Source organism: Urocitellus parryii, chromosome 9 (assembly GCF_045843805.1).
Source record: "Urocitellus parryii isolate mUroPar1 chromosome 9, mUroPar1.hap1, whole genome shotgun sequence".
NCBI classification, from domain to species: Eukaryota; Metazoa; Chordata; class Mammalia; order Rodentia; family Sciuridae; genus Urocitellus; species Urocitellus parryii.
This window is the reverse complement of record NC_135539.1, coordinates 93,054,434-93,067,030: the sequence shown is the minus strand read 5'-3', so window position 1 is coordinate 93,067,030 and position 12,597 is coordinate 93,054,434. Positions and strand designations below refer to the sequence as shown.

Below are 12,597 nucleotides of genomic sequence, written 5' to 3'. Positions count from 1 at the left end.
ACTGAGGAGAGTGAGAGCTTTCATGGAGACTCAGGGAAGGGTCATCACACTGGGAACAGGGAGGTGGAGGACTTTAGGGACCTGAAAGAAATGGTGGGGGAAGAAGTCAAGGTGGGAGGGGCCAATGCCTGGGCAGCTAAAAGGAGTTTGGGGAAAATTTTCGCACATGCATATGCTGGGACTGGAGCCTGGTGCTTAAAAATTGGAGCCTAGTTGGGGAAGGACAGGGTCAGAGGCCAGCTGTGCCTTGGAACACCCCTGTCCAGAAGCACTCAGGCTGACAGCTAACCTCACTCCTGTAGTCAGCGATGCACCACAGGCTCAGCCTTCCTCCTTTAGGAGTCAGTTTGACAAGATGGGGAGAAATGAATGGAAAAGCAGCATTTCTGTCTGGTGACGGGGACCCTCCCCATTTCTCCTTTAGGAGCAGCAGATGGTGAAGACCCTTCCTCACCTTCTCAACGTTAACGAGGACCCACAGCTCACAGGGGTCCTGAAGTACTTCATTCACACAGGTAAGTGCTCTCCACCTGTTTGTGCTTCTTGCCCTGAGGTATATGTTCTTTCTGTTTCTTTCCTTATTTCCTTTCTCTCTTTTTTTTTTTTGGATTTTTCAATTGTGGTGTAATACATATAACATAAAATTCACCATTTTAAGCTGCTCTAGGCAGGTTCTTATCACCACATTTTTATTTAGTGGTTTCTGGGGAGATGGCAGCCCTTGAAATGTCTCTTCAACCCAAACACTGAATAATTGGAATACCACACGCAAGGTTGGGGTGCCCCTGGCTTTCTCCTCCATGGCTGCTGTGCATACCCAAGACAGGTGTGTAGGCTCCATGCAGGATGTGGTGGGGGGCTGAGGCCAAGCTCGCCCAGAAGCTGAAGGTGACACATTCTGCTAGGCTTCATGCCAGGCTTCAGTGCGTCTTCTAAGACCAAGACTTAGTGACCACAGAAAAGGTGGAAATTTCAAAAAGTCAGGAATCTCACCCAAAATGGGCAGAAAGTAAAACAACTATCCATGAAACAAGTCATGTCCAACGATCATTATGATTGACAACCCTGGTTGAAAAATCCTTTCACATTATCCTACTGGAGAGAAAATGTCACATGCAAAATATCAAACATGTTACTTCATTAGGGTCAAATTCAGACAATTTTTGCAAACAAGCTATCGTCTTTTTAGGTTCGTGTGTTGCTGGTCAAGCTGCTTCGAATGCTATCACTCTTCAAGGCTTGGGGTAAGTTTCTGTGCATTGACATCAATGTTCTCCAATGTTGAGCATTAAAGAATCTGGACATCTAAATCCAGAGGAGATTCCTGAAGGTCTTCTGGTTATGGCCAGGCCCCCAGTCCTGCTGGATAAGCTGGAACAAGGGATTTCCCAGACTTCCCTGCAGGAACACTCCAACACCCATGTAAGAAAGTCACTGGGAGGTTGAGTTCTCTCACTGAAATCCACTGTGCCGTGCTCTGTTTCCCTGGCTCTACTCTTGAGAAAAAAAAAGGGTGTCAGTGGCTGGATCTTGTATAATAATTCTTCATACACTGAAATAAGATCCCACCAGGAAACAGAGTTGGAAGGCCAAGTCTCATCTCCACAGATAAACACATCTTCAGAGCTCAATGCTTAGAGCCCTCACCCACTGGACAAATGGAAAGCCCAGAGTTTGGGGGTGCTCCTCTCCCTAAGGAATGCTTCAGGAAACCCCTGCCAAAGCCTGTGTGTGCAAAAACCCTAGAGTGAGTTTATGCAATCAGAGCTGTCCCCAAGCTCTGTGGCCTCTCTGGTTGGATGGCCACATTGGGGTTCTCTCCTATTTTTAGAACCACTGTGTTCCAACTGCCCACAGGCCTCAGCCAGCAGTCAGAAAGAGGTCTCCCTGGCCAGTGCTCCCAAAGTCCCTCAGCCCTCCTGAGCAAAGCACATGGACCCCATGAGACAAGTTTAGGGGGTACTGACCTGTTGGCACCACCTCACCTGTACCACCAGCCATCTCTGGGCTTCTTCCTGGGGATTTCCCTCCTCTTTCTTTGTAGCCCTCCTCCTTAGTCCAATACACAGGTCTGCAAATGGCTGAATTCCACCGATGAGCTGAAGTCAAAACCTTCCCCATAAGACCCCTCGGCCCCATGCAAACAAGGGATGTGGACTGGGCCATGTGTCTCTGCATCCGGAACATTCAGCCTCAGATACCCAGCCCCAAGTCTTGTCACATAAAGTCTGGATTAGTATGGATAAAGGCCCAGAGACAGATCTACACTTACCTGTACATATATATTTTGAAGTCACCCTCCTAAGTGTCTCTTCTGAAATTTCTTTAAAATTGTTTTTGACACAATAATTGTACATATTTATTGAGTACAGGGTGACATTGCAGTATGTGTATATAATGGGTAATGATCAGCTCAGGCTAATTGAAATATCTTTCACCTCAGTCATATATTTCTGTTGTAAACATTAAAAATCCTCTTTTCTAGCTATTTTGAAATATTCTATTAGTTGTTGTCCACCTTCATTATCCTACTGGGCTACTGGCCATTAGAAGTAATTGCTCTTATCAAATTGTGCCCCACTAACCGTCCTCTCTCCATCCCTCCCTCCTTGGCACTCTTCCTAGACTCTTGTAACCACTATTTCACATTTTTTTGAGATCAGCCTTTTAGCTTTCACATAAGTGAGAGAACATGTGGTCTTTTCTGTGCCTGTCATATTTTACTAAATAGAATGTCCTCCAGTTCCAACCACATTACTGCAAATGATGTGAATAATAGTCCCTGGTATGTATTTACCACTTATTCTTTTCTTTTTTACCTTTATCTTATTTATTTATTTTATGTGGTGCTGAGGATTGAACCCAGTGCCTCACACATGCTAGGCAGGTGCTCTGCCATGGAGCTATAACTGCAGCCCCCACTTTTTCTTAATCTGTTCATTTGTCGATGGGTACCTAGGATGATTCCATATCTTGGCTGCTGAAACATTTCTGTTTTCAATCCTCCTCCCCCACCTCCACTCCCTACTCTCCACCTCCACCCCACTCCCACCCCCCACCAACAAGCACACTAGCCTGTGTGCTTTTGAGGACTATGCTGATCTCTGTGTCTGTAGGTGACTTGTAGCTCTAGGCCCTCAGCTAGGGCTTGTTTCTGTTAATAAAATAGCTGCTTTGATGTCTGCCACTCACCACTTCCTTAAGGAAGGGCCCTTCCCTCTATTCCTACTTCCCTTGAGCCACAGTCCTGAGGAAGCCTTGATAAATACTTTGGGTATTGTATCAAATGAGAGAGAACAACCTCACTGTTCACTAAAATTGAAATCCACTGGATGACTGAGACACACTCTTGCCTTCATAGAATTTCAGATGAACATGCTTCCTTTACGAACGTGGATGGTAAAGTGACAGTCACTCCACACAGGAAATGCAAGGTTGTTGTGAATGGGGTGCCCATCACTTCCAGGACAAAGCTGCAGCATTTGGTAAATTTCCTCCTGGGCCACAGAAGTTTCTAAGTCCTACCTGAGAGCTAGCTGAGGGGCTCTGGGTAGAGCTGGGTACATCTCGCCTTGTGGCTTCTGCTACTGCTTCATGGTAAGTACTTGGGCATGGTTTCCAGAGTGACAGGTCTGGCCCTACCTCACTATGTGTTGTTCTTGGGTAAGTCACTGCACTTCTCTGGATTTCATCTATAAAACAAGGACTGAGCTGAAAAAGTCCCAGGATCTCTTACAGTTCTGACATTTGAGATTTTTTTTTTTAACATACAGCCTCTGGCAAACACTGGTCCCTCTTCATCTCCTCCCCACCATTCTAGGCAGAGGCTCTACCACCACAGTAGCTCCTATAGCTTCTTTTTTCTCTCCCCTCTCCAATCTGTCCTCTACCCATTAGCTACAGACCCTTTCAGTTTGGTAGACAGAGTTTGGTTGCTTCCTCCTGGAAATCCTTTAGTGATCTCCCTTAGGACTCCTGCGTGAGCTGTCCCTGCCCCAGCTTCCTCAGGCCTCACTGTCCTGCACATCTGCCCCCGTTGTGCTGACCTCCTTTTGATTGGCTCAGCAGTAGCCATCTCTGCCTCACCCAAACATTTCACACATGAAGTCTCAACTTTAAAATTCCATCTTCCAAGAGGATTTTTGTAATCTCCAGTCTGAATTAGACCCACTGGACATTGTGTAGAAGCCCCTGGACAGTTTATGAGTACTCAGTTTTTCCATAAGTCTTACAAGGGAAGGGTGGGGTCTGTTTTCCATTGATTCTCCTGGGCCTGGCAGGGAGGTAGCGCTCTTCTGCTGATGAAAGCAAGATGACGCCTTTCCTCCTCCAATATGAGTTTCCTCCCTGTTTGGGGGATTTTCAAGGGCAAAATTTTTCTCAGATCACTCTAGTACAAGGGCCATGGGGCTATGGCTCCTCCTGAAGCAGTATGACTCTCGCCTTCTGATCTCAGGCTGAGGTGAAGGCAGCACCCTTCCCTGAGCCTGTTTCCTCCCTAGGACCGCATTATTCTGGGGTCCAACAGTGCCTACCTCTACATTGGATTTCCTTCAGAGCGAGGCAGTGAGGACTTGAGCAGATTTGACTATGACTTTTTCCAGTTGGAGAGGGCAGCTGCGGAGGGAGTAAGCATGGACAAGCTTGGTAAGTGGCTCCTGGATCCAACTTTTGGCATCTTCCATGAGCTGATCTGAAGGCAACTGTTTCCACTGTGTGCTTTCCTTAAGACAGTCATCTTTTATTGGGTCAGAGTAATGTACCTTGTTAAAAATATCATTTCCATATAAATATAGAGTGAGTCCATGTCAAAGATTTAATTCATTAAACTCAGGAATAAGGGTACAGACCATTCAAAGGGCATAAAGAGAATGGTGTGTGGGCTGGGGTTGTGGCTCAGTGGTAGAGCATTTGCCTTGCATGTGTGAGGCACTGGGTTCGATCCTTAGCACCACATAAAAATAAATAAAGATATTGTGTCCATCAACAACTCAAAAATATTTTTAAAAAGAGAGAGAGAGAGAGAATGGTATGTATATAGCAAAACAACAACAGAAAGCTGAAATAAGATTTCTGGTTACCTAAAGCCAACTAATGATGTTTAGCTCCACCCAGGGGCCTGCTGGGCCTACAGAACCTGTGCCCCAGTAGTTAGAGATGTTGGTTGGGAGCCTTGGTCTGGAGGAATGGTGAGGAAAAAAATTTAGGTCCTGGCCTTAAGGAAATCAAAGATCTCCGGGATTGGGGTGTAGCTCCATGCAAAACATTTGTCCAGCATAATGCCCTTGGTTTCATCTCCAACACAGCAAAACCAAATGAACAAAAATTTCCCTTTCCCCAGCTCAACTTATCCTTGTTACCCTGCAATAATCAGATTCCTCATAGGTGAGTGAGCAGAAGCTCTGCTTTCTGCCTGCTCATCTCTCTGCAGGCTTCAGATGGAAGCTCTTGAGCACCTGCCTGTGCCTCCCTCTCCAGGCCCATTCACTGTGCTCAGAATGGACTGGACCCACTGAGGTCTTTGTAATGTACTGGCCTTCCAGAGAAGTCACCTATGCTTTAACCATCTTAATAAACAGCAGATGGGGGCTGGGGTTGTGGCTCAGAGGTAGAGCACTTGCCTAGCATGTATGAGGCACTGGGTGCGATCCTCAGCAGCACGTAAAAATAAAATAAAGATATTGTGTCCACCTATATAACTAAAAATAAAAATTAAAAAATAAAAATAAACAGTAGATGGAGAGCAGTGGGCTACAACTGCCTGTATGCAAAAGTTCCTTCCTTTTCTCGACACCAGTGTGTTTTAATCCGAATTTTAGCAAAATAAATTGAAATTCACCTCTTTGTTCTTCTTTTGCTGAAGTTTTTGTCCAAAATCAAACCAACAAGGCCTGAACAATCCACCTACTCATTGATTTGTTCACAGTAAGTGATTGCCCAGTTGCCTTCCCAGCACAGGACTAATGACACAATGAAGTTAAACAAACCACCTGAGTATAACCCAAGTAAGAACAGCCTGCTTGCTGTGCACTGAAGCTCTTGGATAAATCCCCAGACTTTTCCTTGAGCCAACCAGATTTTTACCCCTGCCCTTGCCCCTGCCTGGAAAGTTTGGAGTCACCTTGGATCAAGGGCCTTGAGACCAGGAATGGGAACTGGAGGCAGAGAGCCTCCTGCCATGGTACAGCCAAGATCCCTAGGTTTAGAAGACCAACTCTATGAATGGGTGAATGAAAATACACATTTATTCATGGCTGGAAAGTTATCACTGAAAAGCGACAAATTTTCTTTTCCATTCTGGCTTTCGCAAGGTGCTGTGAGCAGTGGAGATGGCCAAGCAGACCCCAGTGTCCTGGCTGTCTTCCAAGACTACGTCAAACTCATGCCATTGGTTGCAGAAGCAAATCAAATGAGTGAAGAACTGAAGAAGGTAATTTATTTAAAGCCCAGACACAGCACAGTATCAGGTCCAGAGAGAACCTTGAGGTCTACAGAGATGTGGGGTTTCCCTAAGATCCCCCAGTGAGCTAGTAACAGAAACTAGCCTAACACCCGTGACTCCTCCCCACCCTGAGCACCATTCCAGCCACAACTGTCCTACCAGGGCCACCAGCATCCAGACCAGCACTTGCTGGCCATAACCACCTACTCCTGATTGTTCCAGTGCCTCTTTTGGCCCTTGATGATTGTTGTGCCACAGAGAGGACCTGGCCGGGGTTAGTTCCAGTGACAGATGCCAGTCAGTGGGAATCTTGTAAAAGATTTAATCACATTAGTAAGTACTGTTAAGAGTTAGTTCCAGGATGTGGCTGAGAAATTCCAGTATTCTGTCATTTCTCTTGGCAAGAATTTCAAGCATAAGAGTCAAACCATGTTCTTTTTAAAAAAACCCAAGTGTGGGAAGAATGATAAGAAAATTGCAAAGGGGGTGTGGGCTGATAAATGAAGTGTTTCTTTTACTAGGAACTTAACATGGAATTGAAGGTGAAGAACCTAGCATCATCAGATTCCAGGGGCTATGACCTACAAAAGGAGATCATGGTGAAGGTGACCAACCAAAGGACTCATGAGGTGAGGCCTGCATCTGTGGACAGCTGTGTGTCTCCCACAGGGTTCTGAGGACCTTTTCTAGGGATACAGGTTTTGTTTGTTTTACCAGCAGCAATCAGTAGAGACCCCAGTGAAGAGGCAAGCTGTGTTCCAAGTATAAGTGGAGTTCTGAGGGAGCCTCTTCCATGTTCTCTCACCTGGGTCTCTCTCCCACACAGTGCCAATTCCCAGGATCTTTCCTAACCACCATCTCTGAACATTCTTTCTTCTTGCTTAACATGGCTCAAAAGCTTTAATGCCATAAGGGAGCCTGAAAGTTCATCCAGCTGGTAATGGGGTCCATGTCTGTGTGTATGTATGTGCAAGTGTGTGCGTTTGTGTGTGTGCAAGTGCATGTAAGAGAGAGAGATTTACCATTCTGAAGCAATGATAAAATTCACACTTTCATAAGACCCTGGAATAGTCCATTCACCTACTCCCCTGACTGATCCATTCCCGAGTTGACATTGCTCTCAGTAGATCTTTTTATAGAAACTTGGGGTTTTCTTTCCTCTCCCTTCTGCTGTGGAGCCACTTCTAGGCTTTTTTTTTCTAGACTAAACACTCCTGTGTGCTTATCTTCCCTTAATGCTGTAATAAATTTTCACAAACCCAAACATATTATCTTATTGTTCCCTAGGCTAGAAGTCCAACAGGGGTCTCACTGGACTACAAACAAGGTGTGGGCAGGGCCAATTTGTTCCTGAGGCTCAATGGGAAAATGTGTTGGCTTTTTCCAGCTTCTAGAGGCTACCAGAATTCCTTGGCTCATGGCTACCTTCCTCCATCTTCAAAATGAGCCACATCATATCTCTCTGACCCTGTTTTGGTCACCACATCTCTCTCTGCCTCTCTCTTCTGCCTCCCTCTTCCACATTTAAGGCCCTTGTGAGTACACGGGGCCTATCTGGATAATCCACACTAACCTCATTTCAATTCAGATGATAAGCAGACTTAATTCCATCTGCAACCTCAGTTCCCCTCAGTTCCCATTCATAGGATCTGGGGATTAGAATGTGGGCATCTTTGAGGGCCATTCTTCTGGGTACCACAAACCACAAACCTTCATTTTTCCTGGGAGGGTCTGTTTTCTGACTCCATCATCATCTCCTCTATGCCATTTCCTGGGCTCAAGTGACTCAAGCATACCTAAATAACAGGTCCAACATGGATATGGTATTCTTGAAGAGCCTCGCCAAAGCTAAGTTTGCAGAGTGGTGTATGGTCTTGGGTACCCCAAATCAGCCCACTGGAAGGAGCATGCTGAGAAAAATCAGGCGGATGAACTGTTGGAGCAGTAGATGAAACCAAATATTGGTGACCTACTTTGTGTTCGCAGGTGTGGATTTGGTCAAAAGCCAAGTTTATCAATAGGAAATTCCTAATGGAGGAACTTTACCAGCGCTTTCTAGATGGAGAAGACAGCCACGTGACTCAAGAAGATGACCCTTTCTGGGATCCTGTCGAGGTCATCCACTTGGGCTCAGCTCATGTCTGGCTTCAGTCGCTTGCTTACTGCATGAAGTTCGAGGAGCAAGTGGAGTTTCTCAACTGTGATGGACTGGAGGAGGCAGTATTACACATCCACATGGCCTCTTGCTCCCCAACAGGACAGTGGGTGTCTCCTCCCCTTCCCTAGTTCTGTCTGGGTCAGTCACAGAAAGTTCAGAGCAAGTCCAAGTTCTCCTGAGAGGGTAGTCAACTTGGTACCTGAAGGGGTCATTCATGAGACAAATGAATGAGCTTATGCATTTATGATTTGGCTCATGGAATATGATTCTTGCCATGGAAGCCAAATCAGCTTCCCTAAAATACCAGCTGCATTTGAGACAACTTAGCACTGCCCTGAGGAACCAAAGGAATGAGAAAGACATCCCATAAAGAGATAGGAGTAGCAGAAGGAAACTTGGACAAAAATCAAGTCCTGAGTTGACCCTCATAGGAGAGAAGCCAATGAACCCTCTCCTGGCACCTGTGAGGTCTGGAATCCACCCACATAGGATGCTTTTCCCATGCTGTAGGCCCATCCTGCTGGTGATTCCCTAGAGTAAGAAGCAGAGAGGCGATCTTCTAGCTTACCCCTTCTTCTCTGAGATAGAGGCCTATTTCTTTGGTCATTTTTTTCAAAGTAGGAAGAGAGATTTTTGGCTTTCTGTGATGTTTTCTGCACTTCCATGGGTGTAAGTTTGCTTCAGGCTACCAGTTATGTTCTAAACTCTGCTATGCTATCTTTTACTGTTTTCTTAGGATATCTCATCTGTCATTTCTCTTTAGGTCTTAGGCAGTCTATACAAAAGCTGTCTACAGTCTTTTAAGTAATCCTAATCAAAGAGGCTGGCAGAGGGGCCTGGTCTGGATGCCAATGTCATCAGAGCACCCAATGCAATTGCTGAAGAGGAAAATAGCTCAAGAAAGGAGTAAAAGAACCTCAAGGTTCTGTGACTAAGAGTCCAGGCTGACCAACTGGGACTCAAGAAACATTCTGGTCACTTGGCTACCTTGACCTTCTAGGCTGCCTGATGGTTATATTGCAAATCAATAAAGTGGCATTCTAATTTATAGGTGTCAGACTTTGTGAGCTTGGCTGATGTGAGAGGTCCCTGTTAGAAAGCTGTCTGAATCAGTCTCTGACCTTGTAGGTCTGAGGTATACTCGAGACTGCAAGGAATTCACCAGTGCCAACTTAGGAGGCTGCAATCTCAGCAGCCAGCTGCCATTTCCCTTCTTCCTACTGGGGACATACTTGAATTTTCAATGAAGTGTAGCACTGTCATCTGTGTGCATTCATTGCATGAAGTGGTTCATACTCCCTTCTCTGGGTTGTGAGCTCCTTTTTGCTTTGTTTTGTGATGTTGGAGGATGGAACCCAGAGCTTCGTGGTGGGCAAATGCTGAAGCCTTGAGCTACACCCCAGCCCGGTAATCTCCATGAAATGGTCCATATCTGACCTTAAAGCATCAGTATAGAGTTGACTCTTTAAAAAATTTTATTTATTTCTGTTATTAGTTTGTTTTTATTTGGTGCTGAGGATGGAACCCAGTACCTCATGCTTGCTAGGCGAGCATTCTACCACTGAGCCACCACCCCAGCCCAAGAGTTGACTCTTATTAAGTGTCTCTTGAATGAATTCTACAGTTGGTAATAATACTAGCCTTCCTTCAATGAAATTAGCTTTCTCTTTAAGTTTTCTATTTAACTGCCTGAAGTTAACAATGCCAACTTGCTTGGACCCTGCTTAACCTGAGATCAATGTCTACCTCTTCTGTTTGTAGAGCACATGGTGAGGAGGACGTGGTTATTGATCCTTGTGAGCTGCTCGGCAAGAGGATGGATTTCCAGATTCACATTGTCCAGTGCCTTGGTGTCAAGTGGCTAAAGGAAGATGCAAAGCGGGGCATTCAAATGGGGTACTACCCTGTGCCATAGCTTCTCTCATAAGCTACCTGCTGTGTGGCTTTTGGAGGGAAGGAGTGTTTCCTCAAGTTTTCTTTTTTTTAATATTTACTTTTTAGTTGTTTTTGGACACCATACCTTTATTTTATTTATCTTTATGTGGTGCTGAGGATCGAACCCAGGGCCTCGCACATGTTAGGCGAGCACTCCATTGCTGAGCCACAACTCCGGCCCCATTTCCTCAAGTTTTAAAAATGAGTTTAGGGGCTGGGATTGTGGCTCAGCGGTAGCGCGCTCGCTCGCCTAGCACATGGGAGGCCCTGGTTCGATCCTCAGCACCACATAAAAATAAATAGATATAATGTCCAGTTACAACCAAAAAATAAATATTAAAAAATGAGTTTATAATGTAATTTTCTTAACTTTCTGTTTGTTCAACCTCAAAATGACTATTTGCCCCTACCTATTAAACAGAGAAGCAAGCCAAATGTCCCTCCAGGTCACTGGGTTGTGGTCATTATGTATTGAACCTTTTATGTAACTGAAATAGTTGAGTCAAAAATTTTTTTTATAGAAGGAATATCGTTCAAAACTATTATTTAAGTAAAATGTTTTTATTGGAAACAAAAGAACTGTATTATGGTATGGCAGATGCATCAGATATGGTCAAACTCATTAGGTGAAAAGGATATAAAAGATAAGGTAATCAAGAGTTACTTTGAAGAACAAAAACCAACCAACCACCCTACATGGGAAATTAGCAATTTTAGAGTCTCTAAGTAGAAAGGATTTATTGAAATCCTTTTTCCTTTTTTATTAGTCACATTGTGATAATACCATGTAGAACAATTGAGATGTTGGAGGCCGAAATCATGAGCATTAGATTATAATTTATCTCTTTATCTAACTCATGCATGGGTTATATGTCTGGGTTCATCTGATTCTTTCCTTTACAAATGTGTCCCTTCTGGATTTGAATTATGTTTTATATTCTTTTTTTCAGGTATAGAATTTATGATCTTCCAAACACTTTATATACTAAACCCATATGGAAAATTGTGAATCCCCAAATTGAAGAGATTGTACAATTTGCAGCCTTAAATGTATCTCAGGAGTTTCTGAATTATTTACAGACAAATGCTCTCATTGTTGATTTGTGGGGCCTTCAAGGTACTTACTCTTTCACATGTGCACTGTTTAATTGGACATAATGTCAGTATGCCCAGTGCTGCAGAAGAGGTAGAAAAGGGAGTCAGTGGCCAAGTGTCATCTTTCCCCATGGGCCTCTGGGTCCTAGTCCAGCAGGTTTAACATTAACAACACATGGTTTAACATTTCACTCAACACTAGGGCTAGACATCTTAGACTTCCTTTCTTTGATGGTGTCTCTACCACACTACAGAAGGCTGTACTGAACTGAGCTGCTCTCAGCTGGACTTCATGGTCACAGATGAAGGCCACATCATGGTAGATACCAAGAAAATTTCCGATGTGAAGGATACAAGCCAGGTGTGTACATGTGAATTACAATTGGCATCAAAGGTGACTAGAAAAATATCAGATGACAGCCACTTAAGGATTGTCAGTGTTGTTCCTCTTAACAGAACTTTTCCTGGTGTACTTGAGTACCCTTAGTTTAAGGGGCTTATAAATCCTGCTCACCACCTCCCCATTCCATCTGGTTTACCTGAGATAGTAAAAATTGCCAATCTCAAAAGATCTGTAGGTAAGAGGCTGAAATTACATATCTTTTGTAGATGGCATCAAATCAGACATCGGAACTTTATCTGAAAGTGCTCAAGTTAGAACAGGAGACGGAACTGCTCAGAAACATTAACAGAGTCCTGAGAGAGGAAAACATATTTCTCAAGGAATCTCTGGAGAAAATTGATTCTGGTCAACAAGGTGACAGACTGCTCCAGTTGTGGATGTTGAGCTTATCTCCAAAGCTCCAACATTTGAGATGTGTGTTTGGTTTTTTAAGACATTGCCTTTGTTGTTAGGTGCTAGGGATGGAACCCAGGGTCTCATATGTGATAGGCAAGTATTCTACCCCTGAGCTATACCCCCAGACCCCCTCCACTTTTAAATTTTAAGGTAGAATCTCAAAATAAA

At 44.4% G+C, this 12,597-nt stretch overlaps 1 protein-coding gene across 1 annotated transcript in view; it reads left to right on the top strand.

The window, feature by feature from the left end:
* The window catches only part of LOC113184155 (kinesin-like protein KIF28P), an 86,074-nt gene that overhangs the window by 68,202 nt on the left and 5,275 nt on the right, over positions 1-12,597 (top strand). The window contains exons 11-21 of the mRNA XM_077802937.1: positions 425-515; positions 1,190-1,244; positions 3,362-3,485; positions 4,503-4,647; positions 6,312-6,430; positions 6,964-7,071; positions 8,429-8,703; positions 10,362-10,496; positions 11,486-11,652; positions 11,885-11,991; positions 12,240-12,387. Coding sequence (XP_077659063.1) covers positions 425-515; positions 1,190-1,244; positions 3,362-3,485; positions 4,503-4,647; positions 6,312-6,430; positions 6,964-7,071; positions 8,429-8,703; positions 10,362-10,496; positions 11,486-11,652; positions 11,885-11,991; positions 12,240-12,387 — 1,474 coding nt within the window. The remainder of the gene's footprint in view (positions 1-424; positions 516-1,189; positions 1,245-3,361; positions 3,486-4,502; positions 4,648-6,311; positions 6,431-6,963; positions 7,072-8,428; positions 8,704-10,361; positions 10,497-11,485; positions 11,653-11,884; positions 11,992-12,239; positions 12,388-12,597) is intronic.